The sequence below is a fragment of the Anser anser genome, assembly GCF_964211835.1.
Source record: "Anser anser genome assembly, chromosome: 4".
NCBI lineage: Eukaryota > Metazoa > Chordata > Aves > Anseriformes > Anatidae > Anser > Anser anser.
The window spans coordinates 74884551-74905486 of record NC_139724.1 but is presented as its reverse complement, the minus strand read 5'-3'; the positions used below and the strand labels follow the sequence as shown (position 1 = coordinate 74905486).

Here is a 20936-nt window from a genome sequence, read left to right as displayed (position 1 = left end):
TTAAATGCAGATATTCTTGGATTTACTATTGACAGAATTAATTATTAAAGTTTGGTATATACTTTATGTTCATTTAATATTCTGGGTTCTTGCTGCAACTAAGAGCACAACTTTTGCTCCGCTTGTGAAACTTACCCAAATTTCTGCAAGTTACTTTGCTAAGAACTTATTGTGAACTCTGAAAATACTCTGCTTACACTGAGCAAACGGTAGTTTTGGTCTGGAAAGGCTGAGTAGGTCTCAGCCTCTCCATTGCCAAGGGACTGCTGTTGCCACATGCTGTCAGTGACATGAAGAAATGGTGTTTATTGGGCACTGGGCATCTCCAGAGAGCCAGAGAGTGCCTCCAGGCAGATCATGGATCAAGGCTGGGACATGGTTCAGTGGGTGACATTGGTAATAGGGTGATGGTTGGACCAGATGATCTTGGAGGGCTTTTCCAACCTTAATGATTCTGTGATTATAGGATTCCTAGTTTCTGGAAAGGCAGTTGTGGGATGTGCAAACAACACTCTGAAAGTGTAAGCACTGCTGAAATTCCAATTATCGGAGTTTAAAATATGGCACCCTAAAATACTTAATACTTTAAATATTTCTAAATATCTTGCTTATGTTTTGATAGGAACAAGTAGGGTAATCATCTTTTTTGCTGTGAGGGTAAATATTGATCCATAAAAATGAATATTTCTGTGTTTGGAGCAGGGCTTGTGTTGTCCATGATGAATTATGAGTCAAGGATAAAATATATAAAGCCTCTGACTTAGAAAAGGGGGAAAAAAGGGGAAAAAAAAAAGAGAGAAAAGAAAATGTTTTCCATTGATGCTAAAAGCCAATACCTGTCACCTTTTGTATTACTCCAGAAAGAAAATATGAAAACTGATGAGGCTGCTTAGCTGCCTATCTCTTTGAGTTTTGTGTGTGTGTGTACACATAATAAATTGGCAAGTATCTATCTATTCTGTATCTATCAATGGAATGAAATGAGATTGCATTTGTTAAAAATATATATATATAGTCCCAGTTTTTTAACAGATGCTAATTCAAGCAGACGCACCTTACACTTGATGTTATTTTAGTGCTCCAGTGATTTATTGTTTCTCTGTGCAGACATCCATTTGTCTTTAAAGCTGCTCACCAGCAACGTTCAGCTGTGTTACATCTTGAGCTGCTGTGCCTGTCACTCCTTTACCATCTGATTTCACAATCACATTATCTTGAATGAATATGGAAATTTCTTTTATAAAGCGATTGATCTGCTAGAAAAGTGAAAGAGGTGGTTAAAATTATTTTTGTTTTTCCTATGTAAGGTATTTCTGTATTTACGTTACTGAAAATGCACCACGTTTTGTTAGAAGGATTTGAACAGAAAGCTTCCAGGCAGGGAAAGTCAATCTTCAGTAACTTTTTAAAGAATTCAAGTCTAGCATTTGGGAGATGACTGCTTGTTATGAGAAACAAAGTGGCTGATGCGCTGGTCCCTGTCCTCCAGGCTGTAAATGGAGTTCATAATTAATAAGTGGAATATCATAACATACTTTTCTGAGATATGAATAATGCCTTGAAAACATTTTTCAGGGTTACTGAATGCAGTGCTCTGTAAATGGAGCGAAATATCTAACGTGTGTAATGGAAAAAACGGGTAGAAACTGAAAAGACAGCATACCTGAGTACAACAAGGGAATAACAAAGGACATTTTTATTTTTTTTATTAATAAAATTAAGAGTAGTCCAAAGGTGATGTGAATGTAGCAGACAGAAGGGATGCAGTATCATGCAGTCATGAAATAACTACCTTTAAAATGTTGCTTTTTGGGCAAATGACTATAGCAAATGGCCAACCTGGGAATGGATCTCTCAAAATGTTTATGCAGTCTCAATTTATTTGTAAATATGTTCTTCAGAGAAGTGATTTGTGATGCTGGAAGAAAATGGACTAAATGTGAGCTTCAAAAAAAGAATTGAAACGTGTTTGTTTCAGAATTGAAGTCGTAAGAAATAATTGCAAAAAATGTACTGCGTGTCCCCCATAAGAAATTGAAACCAGGCTTGTTTAGCTCTAGTGTCCAGGGAAGAAGAGTGCAATTGCTATTTCTGCATAGCAGCAGTTATCTACTGAATTTAAATAGGGACAGCCAGGTTAGCATGGAATGGAGAGAGCGTGATGCCAAATCAGATAATCTCATGTATGACTCTGAAATATACATTGTTTTTCTTTTCACTTGTGAAGCTGAAGTGGCTTTTAAGTTGCCATGGTGCTGAGCTGATCATTTCACATATGAAAGCAATCCGGCTGCATCCCTGTATGTCAGAAGCTCGTGTTTGGTGAGGCACTTTATGGCTCTTCCTGTGCTCCTCAGATCCCTTGAATGGGGAAAAATCCCAGAGTAGCCGTCCTTCACCCGTTAAGAAAATAGTGAATAACAACAACAGCAACAAAAGTTGTATTTTACAGTATATTTAAACGTGTTTCCAAAAAAATACCTTTGAAATACCTTTGAGGATGCTGACCTTACCTTTCAGGGGTGGTATAAGCAGAGTAAATTTTCAGGGTCCTGGTGGTGCCAAGGGGCTTGAAGAGCTTTTTCTTCCATATCATTGCAGCATACTATTTATTTATTTATTTTCCCCTAAGGAGTTACAAGTTAAATAGAACAGTGTATGTGGACTCAGTTGATTTGGTACCGATCAAGCTTCCACTTTTCTAATGTCATTTGGTTATTTTGGCCAACAGCTTTGCACCTGCCCTCCCATCCCTTCCTTAGCCTCTTATTCTCCATCTCCTGTTCCTTGCTCTCGCCTTCAGGACCAGAGGGATGGAGGCGTGCGGCACATGGCCTGGTGCTATAGGAAAGAGGGAAAAGGCATTGGTTTAAAATTATTCCTTCTTTCCACCATTAGTTTCTTTCTTTTACTTTCTTCAAAACCTTTGCCTTTTCTGTTAGAGTAAGATTTGTATAGGAGGGAATGCCGTAATTCACAATTTTCCATGCAGGATGAGATAGTTGAGCAGCAAGAAACTCAAATTATTTTGTTTACCTGCTTTGGAAGTTCCTTCTGCTTTTAGTCTTGGTAGGTGGCTTTGTGACTTTTTTTGTGGTTAATGTTTCATCTGTGCTTGTGTATGTATGGGAAAGTATATGTGTTATTGTGGAAACGTCAGCTCCACCGCACCAGTGGCAGCAGTGCAAATGACAGGATTTGGGTATCAAACTTGTAGCAGGAATGTGACCTCTGTAAAGGGAAACACCGCTCCCTGCCAGCAGTGAGGAGCACGTTCATTCTTTTCCCTTTTAGCACTGAGAACGCCGATGAGCCTCGGAGCGTTTATTTTCTGTTTACGAGCACCACCTAGTGGGCTTCTTGATTTCTCCTTTCTGTTTATCTGAAACGCTTTATCCCAGTTCTCCTGTGTAGTAAATTAGCCTCGTGGAAAGATTTCCCAATCAATAATGCCATTTGTAAGTTTAATGCTAATACTTCTTTTGTGTTTTCTTTTCAAATACAACGGCTTGTAATAGGCAATAATCAGGTTATTTGCAAAGCAGGCTTTGTAGTGAACCCTCTTCCAAACAAATTTGTTAGAGACAGTGGAAACAAATGAAACACAGTTTAAGAATCCAATCAACACATACATATATATGCCTATACATAACATAGATTTTCTCCAGCAATATAATTATTCCATCGTTATTCAATATATTATGGGCTTCTTATTTTGTTGTTAATAAGTGTGACTAAATGATTATATCCAAAACATATTAAAGTTTTGTCAGTAGCTCAAAATTCATACTTAGTGAAATTATCCAATTAAAGTACTCTCGTTACTATTTTGAGTGTTTATTTAGCACCTCTGAGATGCTTATTTAACTCACACATGTAATAAGGGAACATAACCAATATTTCATGGAAGTAATATCTCCATTTAGAGCAAGGAGTCGAGCAAGGCTGCTTGCTGCGTGGAGGTGGGGTTGGCGCTGCTTCGTGTGCCCCTGGCTCTGCTCATCTGCCACCTTCTTGCCCTGAGCATTTATTCATCAAACGGCTGCGAATTTATTCATCCTATCTTCCCAGAAGAGAAGATGTTCACTTATTTCTCTATTCTTTTAACAAATCAAACTAGCCGATCAAAAGGTTCAGTGCTGGAGCAGAGTGAGCAGGAGGAGGGTGTTTTGGGGAGCTAGAAAAAGGGGACCTCCTTCGCCCTGTGCTGTTGCACTGTTCCTCTGTTGGTGTTGTATTTTCCAAATCTCAGCTGTGTGGTATCTATCTGAAACACAGCGTAGTGGCAGATGAAAACATTTGATTTGTCACTAAGCAGAAATTAAATATAAATAGCCTTGTTTGCACTTTTGAGGGATATAGACGTACACACATAAAACAAACCTGTGAGCACGCTGCATTTATTTTCATGGTTGTGCAGGCACTTCTCCAAAGAAACACATTAAACACTTCTTTATACAGTGTTGGCTCCCACGTTGTTCTGAAAAACTGGGTCCCTCACTATATTATATGCTCCTTTTTATACAATGACAGTTTTTCATGCTGCCTTGTGGTAGTGACATTGTTTGTGTCTAAGATATATATCAATTTTTTTTTTTAAATGGCATTTGTCACTGCAGTTTTGGTTCCTTGTTCTGACATATTGTTTGTTTTGCAGTAGCATTGGCCTTGAAAAGTGTATTTTCATTGTGGTAAATCACCGAGAATCATGTTATGAAATGGTCTCTGCCCTGAAGGTTTTACATTCTAAATAGAGGAACCAATAAAGTGTGAAAAGAGAAATAGAAGAAAGAAGCTATTGTTTGCCCAGTCACACAACAGATTAATACAAGAGTCAGTAAAGGACCCTCAAAGCCCTAAATCCCAATTAAATTTCTCTTCTGCCGTGCCCTGCTGTTTATCATGGTATTTAATATATCACTTCAGTTTACTGGAATTATCTTAGATTTTCATTTTTGCAAAACAGTGTTATACACAGATTTCACACTTGAAATATATTTCTGTTCTGTCTAGGTTATTTCCTCCACCTGCAGAGCTCCAGCTATAATTGCAGTTGCTGTTTATCAGTTTCATGCTACTACATGAATATTTTTCAAAATTTAGAGTTGCTTTTTTTCTTTCTTAGCTTATCAAATTAGATTCACACACTGCTATCATTACACTCCCTGATAAAGCGTCCCTCTCCAGGGACTTAACCTTCTCTTAGTTAGTGTTTTTTTTTTTTTTTTTTTCTATTTTGACATCTATTTTGAGCAGATCCAACAGAGAGACGTCAAGATGACAAGGGGGCATTAGGACATGACACATGAGGTGCTGGCAGAGCTGGGAATTTTTCAGACTGCAGAAGAAAATTTTTTGAGGGGAGGATCTTGTTGGCATTTTTCAGCTGCCTTGTGGGATGCAGTAGAGAAGTTGGAGCCAGACTCTACTTGGAGATTCATGGTAATGGGATGAGACACAACTGACACCAGGGAAATTCTGTTTGAATATTAGGGGGGAAAACAACAAAAACAAACAAAAAACCATAAAGGTGATAAAATATTGAAAAGGGGCAGAGAGATTTAGAAAATCTCTAAGGATAGAGATTTAACAACATGACTGGATAAAGCTTTGCGTAGCCTGGCCCTATGTCAATGTTGGCTCTACTTTAAGGAGCTGTTTAAAGCAGGTGACATCTGGAAGTGCCTTCCAATCTAAGTTATTCTAGGGTTCTGACTTTTCATTAACGTAATATCCCACTAAAATACTTAACAGACTTCTGTAGCATAGAAAATCAGAAATTTATTATAAACAAATATTTTGTGGAATATGGATGAAAAATTTATTAATGCAGTTCTTTGTCTTTTGTCCTCCGTAAGCATAAGTTTTGATGGTCATAAAGGCCTCTTCATTTAGAAAGAGTCCACAAATCTCTTAAATCTTGTCCTTTTCTTTTTTTTTTCTTTTTTGGCTTGGTTGAATTATGACTCTTAACAATACACACTTTGTTATGTAAAGCATAAACAGTATTTGAATGTGACTTGCACAGAACTTCCTAAATTTATTCAGGCAGTGTGACATAACTGCTTGTGAAAATAGTGAGTTGGGTTTCAGTGATCAGAGATGTTGGAAATGTTTGATCTGTGGCTTGTTCACACTGTAGGACAGCAAAGGATAGAAATAATTTAGGAACATGTCCTTGGTAGGTCCTTGGCTCCCATAGAAGAATGTGGAGTTCTGGGTCTTCCAAAACCTCTAAGGAGGAAAATGGGATTTGTGACTCCCTAAGAGGTGTTTGAAAGTTGACGTGTAGGTAGGGAGCCTTATACCTATGGATGTGAGGAAGAGGAGAAGTGAAACCTTTATGGAAGAACTGTCTGCTTTGCTCTAGCTGAAACATGAAAATTACAACAGCGCTGTATGGAGGTTGCCTTGATCAACCTTATGGGTTAAGATGTTCACTACTGTGGTGGTTTTACTCGGGTGGGCGGCCGAGCTCCACCACAACTGCTCTCTCACTCCCCCTCCTCGAAGAGGAATGGGGAGAAAATACGATGAAAAGGGCTCAAGGGTTGAGAAAAGGACAGGGAGATCATGCAGTAATTATTGTGACGGGCAAAACAGTCTCAGCATAGGGAGATGGTAAGATTTATTGCTAATAACTAAGAAGCTAGAGAAGTGAGAAACAAAGGAAAGAAACTAAAAGCACCTTCCCCCCCATCTGCCCTCTTCCACCTCCTCCCCCCGAGCGGCGCAGGGGAACGGGGGAATGGGGGTTATGGTCAGTCTATAGCGCTTCTTCTCTGCCGCTCCTTCTCGGTCACTCTCGTCCCCTGTGCTGTGGGGTCCCTCCCACGGGATGCAGTCCTTGCTGAACTGATCCGGCGTGGGCTGCCCACAGGCAGCAGCTCTTCAAGAACTGCTCCAGGTATGGGTATGTACCACGGGGTCCATCCCTCAGGAGCAAACTGCTCCAACCTGCGTCCCCCACGGGCAGCAGCGCCTGCCAGGTCACCTGCTGCTGCGTGGTCTCCTCTCCAGGGGCTACAGGTCCGGCCCGGAATCTGCTCTGGCAGGGGTCTTCCGCAGGCCGCAGCCTCCATCGGTGCAGGTCCACCTGCTCCAGTGTGGTCTCCTCCACGGGCTGCAGCGTGGAGCCCTGCTCCACCGTGGTACTCCATGGGCTGCAGGGGGACAGCCTGCTTCACCATGGTCCTCACCACAGGCCGCAGGGGACTTCTGCTCAGGCGCCTGGAGCACCTCTCCCCCTCCTTCTTCACTGACCTTGGTGCCTGCAAGGCTGTTCCTCACGCCTCTCACTCTCCCAGCTGCTGTGTGTCGCAGCGTGTTTTTTTTTTTTTTTCTCCTCTTTCTTAAATATGCCCTCACAGAGGCACAAAACAACATCACTTATTGGCTCAGCTCTGGTCAGCAGTGGGGCCCTTACCAAACATGGGGCAGCTTCTAGATCCTTCTCACAGAAGCCACCCCTATGGCCCCCGCTTCCAAAACCTTGTCACATAAACCCGCTACAACTACAAGTAGAACAAGTTGGCTATCAGAATTCCTCTAGTCTTTAGTAAAAAGTACTTGCTACCTTTGATCATGACAAGTTCTAGGGTAATTAAAATCACAATTTTTCATCATTAAAAAAAATATTGTATTTGAATAAGGGAACAGAAAATCTAAAAAAATGCAGCTAATTATTGTTACAACTTTTTCTTGTTATTGGCACAAATTGCTAAGATAGGTCGTTTGATGCAATTTCACTCTTAATTAAATATGCTGTTGTAAAGATGAATTTCTACAGCTGATTTCTAAAAATCCCAGTGCTTACGAACATAAGTGTGACAGTGAACTCTTAAGTATTAACATTTGACTGAAAAGCACAGATACATAAATATGCATAGGCCCAACTCTTAGAGAAGTCATTTCTAATTTAAATGCTTGTAAAACTGCTCTGCTTACTGCTGTGAAACACAGACCCTAGAAGATACATGCAAGATGTTATTTCACAATCCAGTTTATGCTGCGCTTGTTTCTGTGAAGTCAGCAGTTCTCGGAGCTGGAACAAAATGATATCTGGTTAGAATTCTTCCATTTTTCCTTTTTATTAAATAATGAATTTTAATAAATTTCCTGACATCCTTGCATTTGTTACCATCTAGCTGCTTTGCATTCACTTAGTTTGCACGTTTCTCAGGGCTTGATCCTTGTTCTGTGCAGAGTAATGGGAGTTCTGCTTTTTGTGTGTGTGGAATAATTAATCGGAAGTTTTATTGAGAAGTAAGCAGATCTTTCAGGAAAGCCATACTTCACTAATTTAAAGAAAACATATTGACTTGGAATCAGAATTTAGCCTAGAATAACTTTATTTGAACATCTGCTGATTCATAATAACTGATAACGTTTTTGGTGTTAAAGGAAGATGTTGTGTATATATCATGTTGCTAAATCCTGATTTACATTTTAATACACTATATGGTGTGTTTTCAAATTAACTCCATCGTTTAGCTTGTGCTTGTTGATTGCTGTTGGATATTTCAGCAAATAGACTAATCAAAATGTCATCAAAATGCTGTGAAAAATCAAATGGTTCATTAACAAAAACCTTATCTGCTTTAAAGTATTTGTGATAATTTTTAGAAAACAGAATAGTTTTAACTTTTTCAGATCTCTTTTATTCCTATCATGTTTTATTTTCTTTTAAAACTCAGATAGGAATTCTACAACTTAGAGAACATTTTTAGACAATACGTGGTTATGAAACCTATTTGCATGACTGCAGCAAAAGGTTACTGAATGTCATGGTGTTGCTAAGGTGCCCAGAAGTGGGAGCAGAAGATTCTTTCTTTGTGTTTGTTACCTTGAACTACAAGGAGAGACAAGCAAGTCAGAAGATAATCTACTGATGACTCAAGGCTCATAATGTGACATGAGATTGTACGCTGCTGGGGAAGAATCTGTGTATATTAGCCCTACTTGATATTTGGTAGCACATTTGATATTATAAAGTGTTTAGCAGTGATCATAATTTAAGAATTCAAACGCTGTAAATAGAAGATAGTCTTGGAAAAACAAACATTTTCTAGTGCAGCAAAGATATTTCGCTAACCAGTGTACTATTTGACAAATTAAAGACGTGTCTAGACTGTCTTCCTATAGTGTAGTATCAGAGTTATTCAACTAAATGATCCGGTACTTTTCCCCAATTTAATAATAATAAAAATAATAAAGGCTTACAGAAGCCTTTAGAAAAAGGGATTAAAAAGATGTTTCACGTATTGTGATTACCTAATGTGGTGTTCTTGTAGTGTTCTTTCTCTCTTTTCTGAGGGAAAATTCCCTCAGATTTTTTAATTTAATATTGTACTAACGTAGTAGCATTTTAGCAGTATAGTCTACTAATACAACTAATCAAAATGAAGGAATCAATAAACAGGGAGATTATTCAACTTTCTTTTCTGTCATAAAAAAACTAGCACTTCTAAAACATTGGCTGAATATTTACACCTTTCAAATTAATTTCCTGACCAGTGAAAAAAAAAAACTAGAAGGTTCAGAAAAGAACATTATTCATGACTTTACTGTACATCAAGATAAAATATGTACACACAATGTACACAGAGATACAAACACATGTTACATACATGCTTCTATAGTTTGTGTTATTTTGTTTTTTACTACTTATGATTCCAAAATTCTCATTTGAGCCAGTTGTGCTGCTCATGCCAGTAGTGTTTGGTAACACATATATGCTGTGAATTATTTTCATACATACATTGGCATTTCAGATTAATTGCCAGATATTCCTTTGATATAGATTTTTCAGGAATTTGGTAGATAATTCATCCATATGAAAGATTAAAACCCTGTGAAGCTGCTGAAAAAAGACTTAAAAAAAAAAAAAAAAAGAAAAAGCAAGATTTATGTATGCTCCTAATCTTTCCACTCCTGTTTTGTTTTTCAGAACAAAATCATTTTAGACCCCATGACTTTCAGTGAGGCCCGATTCAGACCATCTCTTGAGGAGAGGCTAGAGAGCATTATCAGTGGAGCGGCGCTGATGGCAGACTCCTCGTGCACGCGAGACGACCGCCGAGAGAGGATCGTAGCAGAGTGCAACGCCGTGCGGCAGGCCCTGCAGGATCTGCTCAGCGAGTATATGAATAATGTAAGTTATACAGACTTAGTATTGGCTTCTTTTTTGTAGATGTTTAAACTTTTCCATAGATAATGTTCTGGCTTTAATTATTTTAAAAAAAAATAATGCTTCTTCATACGAAGAGTAAAGGTAACGCTATTTGAATTATTTAACTTTTTAATGTGTTGCGAACTTATGACACAACTTTGGTACAATTAGAAGTTCACAGGGATGTGTTTTGGTACTTGAAGGAACTCCTTGCTCCCCATAGCTGTAGCATTGAAGTTCCTTCTTAGGTACTAAATAGCCAACAAATAATTATGTCGAGATTAAAATGAAACCTAATAGCAAGAAATGTCAGTGGGAAATGACCTAAGAAGAATTTTCCCTAATGAAAATGAATATGTTTCATTATCAAAGTGATTTCCACTGTGCGATAATGGTCGTTGCGTGTGCTTGTTAGGATGCTACCTGTAGGGGCTCTGCTGTGTGGGTTAAACCACTGAAAGTCTGTGCTTGCTGTTGGAGCTATTAAATATTCAGTTGCCCTGAAAGTAGTGAGTAATATTAATCAGTGTTACTGCTCACACAACGAGATGTCTGAAGTGCCTTTAATACAGTATCTTTATTCCTATGAAGGGATTCAAGAGGTGTTGAATTGTTCAACATGGTGTTAACCTGCAGTGCATAACCTTTGCTCTGCCTACCTTACCCCAGAAAATTCTCTCCGCCTAACGTATTAAAACTCATAAATACAACCCCTGTTTCCTGTGGAGGACATGTGAAGTCCTAAGCAACATCGACTACCTTTTTTAAAACGGCAATTTAATTTTGAGAGAAATACAAGAAATGATTTTTTTTTTCGCTTCTAAAAATGTGGTAGTTGCCATTTGAAACAAGCAGTCGTACCTATGGTTGCCCCTTTTGCGACCCTCTGGGCACTGAAATGTAAGACTAACAAAGAGTCTTAAACTCTCTTTACAAACGTACTTGATATGATCTGAAATATTTGCAAACAGGTATCTGAAAAAACATTATCAGTCTGACAATCCCATGGTTTGCTGTTTCTTGTCTATCATTGCTACCAGACTATAAGATTGCATATCTTGATCTTATTTTGCTGGAATCATTAAAACAATATTCAAGGAGGAACCTTTAACGTTGATATTTACATCGGTACTCTTACGGTTACTTGGTAGACTGATACAACGTAGTATCAATCGTGCAAAATTCAGTCATATTTATATATATGGAAAATGACAGATCATTTCTGGCTTATGGTTGTTGATCAAATGTGCATACTTATTTGGTACTTGTTATGAGGTACAAAAAAAAAGTCAAATTGAATTTTCCGTGGTCATACTTTACGGTTACAGACAATGAATTGCTGGGTATGGGCAATATTATTTACAGTCATTGCCAGATTAATCATTCTCCGGGTTAAAACTGTTTGCTTCAAGCTATCTACTTCTATGATTTGGGATCAAAGTGGAGTTTCAACTGTTTGGCTGCCAAGTAGATAATCCCGTTTACCATGTTAGGCATTTCCGCTGCAAAGAGCCATATAAATTGGTTGCGGTTTATGTTCTATCTTACCTTAAATTTCCATAGATTCTAAGTAGAATATAGAGTGCAAAAGAACACACTCAGAATGGAGTTATCATTCTTGAAGTTTCTTTCTTGATCTTTGGTTATTGCACCCGTGGATGGTATTCTAGACATGAACGGGGAGGGTTATAGGCAGCTCTATGAAATACAGGGTTGGCTGTGCAATGATGTGAGCTGGTTGTGCTGAATGCTAAAGGCAATGCAAGGAGAAAAAGGGGGCTTTACCTGATTTTGCTTGCAAGACAAGGAAATAGCATCCAGCTAAACAGCATAGGAACTTCTGCCTTTTAGGTAGCATAGGTTGTATATGAAAACTTCCTTGACCTGCAGAACACCCCGTGCCCACCTCTTTCTTAGAAAGTTAGAGAGTCTCTTCTGTGCTCCTGCAGGGCATTTTTAGTACGTCTGTCACCTCTCCTGATACTCCCCGCCCCCATGATATGTTTTTGTCATTAGTTGCTTCACCAGCCTCTAGTAGATCAATATAGTCTGCTACATAGGAAAGTAAAATATAGCACTCACAACAGTCTCGTTTCTCCTATTCATCTACCCAGTCTTTATGGATCCATCACAGTCTAGTAAGCAGGTAACAATGTTCTTTGTTAGTTTTGTAAATGGAGTGAAATCTCTCTATTACCAAAAGTTCTACTGAAGTGAGTTAAAGTTGATTTTGCAATTCAGAAAACTTAGATAGTCAATTGCCACAGGTCATCTTATCATTTGGTGAGGGAGACACAATACTGGTGAAACAAATCTTCAAGGTATGTGGCGTAGGGATAAGAGTTTTTAAAAAATATGGAAATATCTACTTTCAGAATGTTGGCAACCAAATCAAAAATATGAAAAGAAATTTTGTGAAAGAGGAGGATAGGGCAGATTTCAACTTAGAAGAGTAAAAGTAATGTTGGTTTTGCATTTATATTATTTTCTGTTATAAAGGACTGTCACAGTGATAGAAGACTTTGAAAAGACATGTTTGGAGAGGTGTTTTGGTTCCTCCTTCCTTCTCCTGAGATAAATGTTGGTTTATTCCGTTTCCTACATATCGACTTAGATTTTTTTTCAAGCTTTTTCCTATTCACAAATACTCAGATATTCTGGTCCCAATTCAGAGGTTACTTAAGCAATTACTGTTGTAGGAGGTTTTTGAATTATTGTTACAGCAAAATTAGTCCCTAGGATCTTTACCAGCTCTATGAATAATTATGTATTTGTATAATACATTGCATTGACTGGAGTCTCACAGTGCATAAGCACTCAACAAGATCTGGTATGGAGATGAGATATAAACTGTTTCATTATCGTTTGTGTATCCTCTAGTAGATATCTATTAATACATATGTTCCATTTGTCTTATCAGTAGCTATGTCAAAACATTTTCCCAGCATGGTATCTATTATTTCCATACTGAACTCAACTGAACTTTAAAATTTTTCATTTCTGGGAAGTGGGGGCAGAAGGAATCTCAGTCTGCTAGGTCATATGACATTTTCCATCTCTCAGAACATCAGAGTTTTTTTCCTCTGCATTCTTAGGTATCATTCTTAGGTATCTGTAATAAATAAATTCTTAGGTATCTGTAATAAAAGTGATCATTTATTAAATGACATTACTAGACTTCTGTCCTACAGAGGACTAAATACAGCTCCGCAGAAGCTCTTAATACAATTGCTTTCCATTTGTCTAAATGAAAAAAAAAAATGTTTAGCAGATGGTTAGCTCTGATTGTGGTCTATTTTTTTTTCTTTCTGATTTTCTTTTGTGGATCCTTCATCCTTTGTATTGCAGACTGACAGGGAGCAAAAATCTAAGAAAAGTGGTATTTCTAGCTCTTAGACTCCTCTATTAGAAGTACACTGCCAAACTGATGTAAATCAGCTCTGGGTACCCTTTCCAGCAAGCATGAGGGTGCTGCTGTGTTGATGTCTGGTTAGGATGAGAAGGGAAGAAAATAGTATCTTTAGAAAAATATGCTTAAAAAAGATGCTTTGAATACCTCTGACATCACTGGTTTCAGTGGCAACCAGAGGCAGACTGTGAATTTTGGGTTGCTGTGGAGTATCCAAGACAATTTCGGAAAGCAGTTGACAAGTGAGTAAGCCACAACTATTCAAGACCTCTGTAATGACTTGAATCCATGAGTACAAGTCCACATTTGAAAAGACATTTCCCGTCTGTTCAAATACCAGGTTATCTTCTCAAACCTTTGGGCTCGTTGTTAGGCCAACCTTCATTCCCATACCTTCGCTGGCCTGGGACCCCACGCTCCTGCTCTCACCCACAGCCAGCGTTTCAGAAGAGCTTGGGGTTTGCTCTAATTGGAATTGGGTTTTGGGGTGGAAAACACTTATTTGTATGCAAGCGGAATGAACAGTTCTTTCTGAAGTCCTCGTATTACTACTATTTAATGTTTAGGTGTGAGGTCCAGAGCTCTACAGGCTAGGCTTGTTTTTGTTGATATTTCACTGATATTACCATAGGAATAATGTTGCTTTGTGTTTGCTATTTTTAATCTTGTTCTCTAAAGTTACCCCCCATTTCTGACTTCTGTTCACTGTAGCTGAAGTGTTACAGGCTCTAATTCCTGTTTCCTGCAGAGAAGAAAATGTCATATCTTGAAGATGCAAAATGTAAGAAAACAGCAAGAGTAAACACAAGTGTACTGTCAGTTTTTCTTTACAAATGTATCAGTAAAAAGTTTGAGTTGCTCAAAGTAAAATTGTAATGCTGCACTACATGAAAATGAAATGTCCTTAAAGGACAGCTAAAGTTATTGTGCTTGATTGGAGAATGAAAAAAAAACATGATAGCAAAGGGAAATCTATAAACTCTCAAGATAGTGTCAGCTCCCGTATTTAACAGCTCCATCTGAATTCATATTTAAAAGAGAAAAGTAGTAACTCGTGAGTAACCTTGCATAAGGTTAGCCTGGGCAACAGTGAGCAGTAAATTACAGTTACGAGGCAGAGCAATGTCCGTAGCTGTCTGGAGATGAGCAGCCAGGGCTGAGTGACAGGAGGCTGGCTGCTGAGTCACCAGGATCGATTGGCGTGGGCATGACCAGCTCAGCAGGACGGGTTTTCAATTGGTACCATTGTTGAGCCCCTGGTTTTTGAAGCATTTCTATAGAAGAATGGCTTGTTTGAAGCTCCGGACTGTTTCAGGCTGGAAATAAGCTCATTTGTTATTCACTTTGCTCTTTTGGAGGTTATACGAGCAGTTTTGTCTTTCATAACTTGGAAGAAACAAGTGGAAACACAGTAGTTACGACCTGAGGAGTAGAATATGTTCCCAAATTTGCAATTATTTTACGACGTGCCACAGCATTGCTTCTCAGTCACTTTAACTTTGCATTTATGCATCCCTCCTGAGTGCCTCGACTTCTCCTGCCTGTACATAAATCACTGTCTGAGTCTGCTACCTGTAATATAATAACTTCAAAAGAATTCAGCCACATTTTAAGGAACCTTCTGTATCTTCTTTTTTGATGGTATCATCAAGGCCTCATAGGGATGCCTAGTATTTTTATGATGGTTTTACAGAACTGCCGCACTGCTTACAATTGCACAAGTGAGGGGTTTTTTTCTTAATCTGTTCATTCCGGTGTTTTCTGGTTTTGCAGGTCCATGTTCAGTGGTTTTTTTTTTTTTTTTTTTCCCTAGCAGATCCAGGGAACCACAATAATGTTTGTCATCAAAAGCAACTTCAATAGAAAAACCCTGTGAAAAAGTGGAACTTTATGGTGTGGAAATGACAAATATGCTAACAATTTCCCTTAACTTTCGGCTTTGCTGGTTGTGAAATAACAGAGCCCTGTGGTGTTTCATCTGTTTGGAACTAGTAGGTTTTCAGATCCACTTGTGGGAGGACATGCTGTTTCTGAACCACAGTACTGATAGCTTTGGCTTGGTGGTGTCCAGTGGAAAAGTTTTTATAGGTACCTACAGTACGCTCCGTGTCTGTAGAGCAAGACTGTGACGTGCCATTGGGAAAGCTTTGTGTCTTCTGTTAAAATGAAAATAAATCAAATGAGATTTTTGGAATCCGAAGCTGAATTGGAATATTAGGTTGAGTGATGTTTCTGAGTGATTAGGAGGAAATTCTCCACTCAGAGGGTGGTGAGGCATTGGCACAGGTTGCCCAGAGAAGCTGTGGATGCCCCATCGCTGGAGGTGTTCAAGACCATGTTGGATGGGGCTTTGGGCACCCTGATCTAGGTGTCCCTTCCCATGGCAGGGGGGTTGGAACAAGATGATCTTTAAGGTCCCTTCCAACCCAAGCCATTCTATGTGATTGTATGATGTTTTTTGTTTTCCCTCTAAATTATCATGGAAATTTTCTAGATTGCCAGGAGATCCAACCAAGTGCCTGCGTGTGAGGACTTATTACCTCATTTTTTTTTTTTTCTATACAATTAATAAAGTCAATTAATTGACTTGAAGGGTTGGGGGGAGGAAGGGAGTGGAAAGGTCTAAATAATATTACATTCCAGTGCCTCTGTGAGTTCTCTTCCTTATTATTACTTCATTGTTATTCCATTATGATGTCAACTACATTTTTAAGGGTCTATTTACTACTATACGTGCTCGTTACTGGAAACCATGTGTTGAGTATTTCCATAACTGTGAAGGTGAACTTCACTGCAATTGCAAGGAAAGTACAGATTTCTGTTCACAGAAATAAAATTTTAAAAGTAATAGATCGATATTAAGGTATTTAACAGTCATGTTGGACGTTAGTCATTTACATGTAAAAGTTTTGACATTTCCACACTAAAAAAATCTGTAATAATGTTACAGTATTTGTATGATTGAAGTGTATGACTGCTAGAGGTTATATTAATATTTCTCTGTACAAAGATGTAGGATTTCTTTCAGTTTAATTCCCTCCTCTTTAAAGACTCTGTGCATCTCCTTTATTCACTGCAGCACTTGTACTGGAATTAACTGGGCAAATATGGAATTGCATTGGTTTGACTATTGAACTGAAAGCTGGGAGAAAAGAATGAAGTGAGACAGAATGGCATGGGCACAAAAGCCATGGGGAAGATTATTTGGGATTTCATTTTGATGACCATTTTTTTTAAATACGTGTATTTCTGATTTTGTTTTGTTTCTAACCAACCCAAACTTTCCTATAGAATGTGAATATTGATTTCCTACATGCCGTGGCTTGGAGAACGTGATTTAATAAGTGTAGCCCAAATTATTAATACTTGGCCTCCAGAAAACTTTTTTTTCATTTCTTAACAAATGTGTTTATTGTTTGTCTTTGTTCTACCTCACATAAGTACACATGCATGCAAAGTATGTGGCTATACTTCTGATACCTTATCAGAGTATGTGTGTGCCCCTTTTAAATTCAAACAAAAAATGTTTTGAAAAAAAAAGAGCATTACATTTTCTTCTACTGAATGTCATGTTACGACTCATTTTATTTTGCGTTAATTAGTTTTGATTTTTCTAAAGTGTGTTCTTACAGAAGTAATGACTTCTGCATCACTGCTTTTAATATGCTGGAAAGCACAGTGGTAATGTTTGTAAGACTTAGGCTATCTGAAAATAATGTTGTTAAAGCTATTTGTTCACCTGTAGAAAAGTCCTTTATCAATCTTGAGTATACAGCATGATTCATAGCTTTTATAATTTTTCTTTGCGCTGAAGTTAGCATTTATGGGTCGTTAGTTTGTTATTTTTCCTTGTCTGCAAGTCAGCATCAGTGAGAAAGTAGTTTTTCATGCATTTTAGACTATACCAGTAGCAATATGATTATTATCCCTATGTACATCTGATTTTTTTGTGTATGCATCTTACTTTCAATGTTTGCACAATCCATATATTTATTGTTGTGCAGTGTATGCTTTTGGATGCACAGTAAAACATGCAGAATACTTTCAGTGTTATTGGAAATACACTAAAATAAGCACAGACCTAATGAAATCAGTGAGTGTTCAGAAACTCATGTCAAAAATCTGTCTCTTGAAGGCTCCATAATATCTTCTGTTCACTTAAGTGATTTTATTTATTTATTTTTTTAATATTTATAATGTGTCCAAATTTTGGTAATCATGTGGGAAACCTAAAGGCATCAATGGAAACATAAACAGTAAATTAACTATGCACGTTTGTTTCTCTTTCTCTGAGATTTGATTATTCTGCAGCTGAGCAGAGGAGGGAGTAGCTGCAAAGAGGCTTTTGGGCTTCATGAGAGTGCAAGTGCACACCAGCAGTGTATTCCTGGTCAGGGCGTTTGTGTCCCAGGTTTGGAAATGGGTCTGTGTCAGTTCTCTCAAGCATTGCCAAAATCTGATGTAGTAAATGGTATTAAATCTGTGATATGCATGAAATCAGCTTTGAGCAGTGTGAGCAGTCCTTCCTCCTTCTCATTACAAGCCTGTAGAAGTCACGTGGAAATGCTGAAGGGATAGAGGATGTGAAGGGAAACTGGTCCTGTCGAGTACCTTACAACAGCGCCAAGGCAAACTTTTCCCCCAGGCAAAGGAGACAACTCGTATTAATTTACTACAGTATTTACACTTCTTCTAGCAATCAATACGACAAACCCAAGAAGATACGTTCGTGTCCACTAAGCTCTGCCGTATGCATACTGCATTGGTTTGTATTATCCATTTCTTATTTACATAAGGAATGATTTTACAGATGAGAACAATGCAGTGTAAGATAGCGATGGAAGAATCCGTATAATTTGGAGATGTCCAGAAGAGGGCACACTTGCCCGCTCCAGCTTTGTTTTCTACATAGCTGAAGATCTGCATTCTGATGTGGTATGGCTGTAATCAAAGAAAATGTAATAATATACAAAATGAAGAGGTTACTTTTTAGCAGTTAAAGGAAAAAAAATAGATTCAAATGGCTATTTGAGGAAAAGATATATATATATGCATATATATACATGTATTTAAATCAAATTAATAATAAGTGCATTAATTATCCAGTAGAAATTGAGTGTTAAGTTCTACTTGCATTTTTGAAATGCATTGATATTTTTATATTTCAGTAACAAATTTGGCAGGCAAGGGATAAGAGCCTCCCATGCCCTTTTGGCATTATTTCAGATGTATGATGCAAAGCTCAAGAACACAGGCAAAACAATAAAGGCTAATTTATGAATCACTTTCTAAAACAGTCATATATGATAAAATGTAATGAGATATATCCATGTGCACTGGGCTTTGACATTTGACTGGGTAAATTATCTTATGGCTTCTGAAATACAGTAGAGCTGCGAGGACAGATAGTGTCTCATGACCTGGTAACTTATTGCTTTTTCCAGAATTGTGTGTTAGCCTGACTCTGGCAGCACATGTAGTTCATTTTTGTGTTTGGCCTTGAGAAATGGAAGAAAAAATAAGCATCTCTACTGTAATCAGCTCCCTAAAACTTCCATAGTGAAATAATAGAAAGAAAAGAGGATTCGTTCATTTCTTTAAGAGGACTGAGCTGGAGGAATAAGTACTTTCTGTGTTGGTTTGGATTATTTATTTTTTTTTCATTTTTAAATATTGATCCAATTTTCATAACATTTGGATTTTTTTTTTCAGAACCTCTCCTTTTAACAGATACAACAACTAATATAAAAATATTTTAGCATGCATTTGGCTTCAGCACAATGGAATGAAACATTCTGTGAAATTCATTTATTTATAATAAAGCTTTGAGCTTATGTGCTTTGTAAAGTAAGCTATGATTAAGTTTAGGGTAACATATTGACTACATATTTTCACAATGCATATGTTATGTAGGTTGTTTATGTTTGTCAGTTTAATTAACAGATATCTTGACCGATTCTTTCATTTGTTAGGCAATTGTTTTAAAAAAGAAACTGCGAGACTGAAAACCCAGATGGATGCATTGCAGTACATGACAATGTTGAAAATTGTTTCAGGCACTTGGTAAAGCTTTGAGTTAAGTCTACAAGTTATAATTTCCATTTATTTAATGGAAAGCCTTCCAATTTATGCTGAGGATTGGCTCATATCATTACTAACATCACTTTTTTTTTTTTTATTTTTAAATTCTAATGAAACTTCAATGTAAAGTCAGAGATCCCCAAAAGACAGAAAGACAGTTCTGGAGCTTTAAGTGGACAGTGACTGAGCTCTTTCTGACAGCATCTAAAATACCTTGGGGCATGATGTGTAGTAATGTAGTTACTATAAGGCTGTCAAATTCATTGCCAAATCGTACTTGAATCCCAGGATCAGATAAATTAGATTTTAATTGGGTTTTAAGACTAAGCTGAATAAGTAGATAAGGTAGAATTAACCAGAGACATATTAATGTAATGAAATCTTTGGTTCTCTTAAAGCGTCGTGTTAAACACTGTACAGTCTCTTGCTGAAAAGAGCCAACATGGTAAAGTAGAAAGAGATTGACAAATCTTACCTTACAAAGAGGTAAGGCAAATGATGGTATCTAATGTACTCAAACACATAATAATAACCACATTATTTGGAACACCAGGAATGCATGAAACTGGTTAACATTGCATTAGTTATATTTTATTGTCACATTTTAAGGGGCAGAGGGACAAATAAACATAAGTCCAAAACTGAGTGTTTCCACGCTGGTGGAAATTAACCAAGGGAACTGAATGGTGCTTCTTTATTTCTTCTAGGGAAGAACAGAAGTTGGTGTGACGTGAAATGGTCAAAACACTTCCTTGTGTATTTCTTTTCTCTCTGAACTGTCTTATGATGTTTTTTACTCAGCAGAATTTTAATTTTGATCGAATACATGACTTTTTTTTTTTTTTTTTGGTCTGGTAACTTCCTTTTGTCTTCCATATAGACACATTCAGATGACTAAAATTTTAAAAAGTTATAAATTCAAGCACTTGAACTCATTCATTATTCCATTATTTTATCTCTAAACACTTTTTTTTTCACATTTAAATCTGAACAGTATGTTTAAAGACTAACAGGCTTGCAATGCAAACTTTAAGATGAATAATAATATTGCATAAATAAAATAGTGGTCTGTGTCATGAATAAGACTTGATAATTGCAGTGAGTATCCAAAAACTCTAACTAAGTATCAATTATTTTTTTTGAATTTCTAGATAAATAAGAAGAGGGGGAAAAAAGAGAAAGGAAAGAGGAAAAAAGTGAAAAAAAATAGAGTAGGAGAGGAAATTTTTTGTTGTTGATGTCAGTCATGAATATATTAATTCAATACAAAATTAC

General features: G+C 37.5%; 1 protein-coding gene across 15 annotated transcripts in view; it reads left to right on the top strand.

Annotated features, from left to right (window-relative positions):
* The window catches only part of CTNNA2 (catenin alpha 2), a 476933-nt gene that overhangs the window by 128711 nt on the left and 327286 nt on the right, over positions 1-20936 (top strand). For 14 of the 15 annotated variants that reach the window (XM_083835463.1, XM_083835461.1, XM_083835462.1 and 11 more), the window contains one exon: positions 9950-10153. The exons of the other annotated variant lie outside the window; for it this stretch is intronic. In XM_083835463.1, coding sequence (XP_083691589.1) covers positions 9950-10153 — 204 coding nt within the window. The remainder of the gene's footprint in view (positions 1-9949; positions 10154-20936) is intronic. 15 annotated transcript variants of the gene reach the window in all.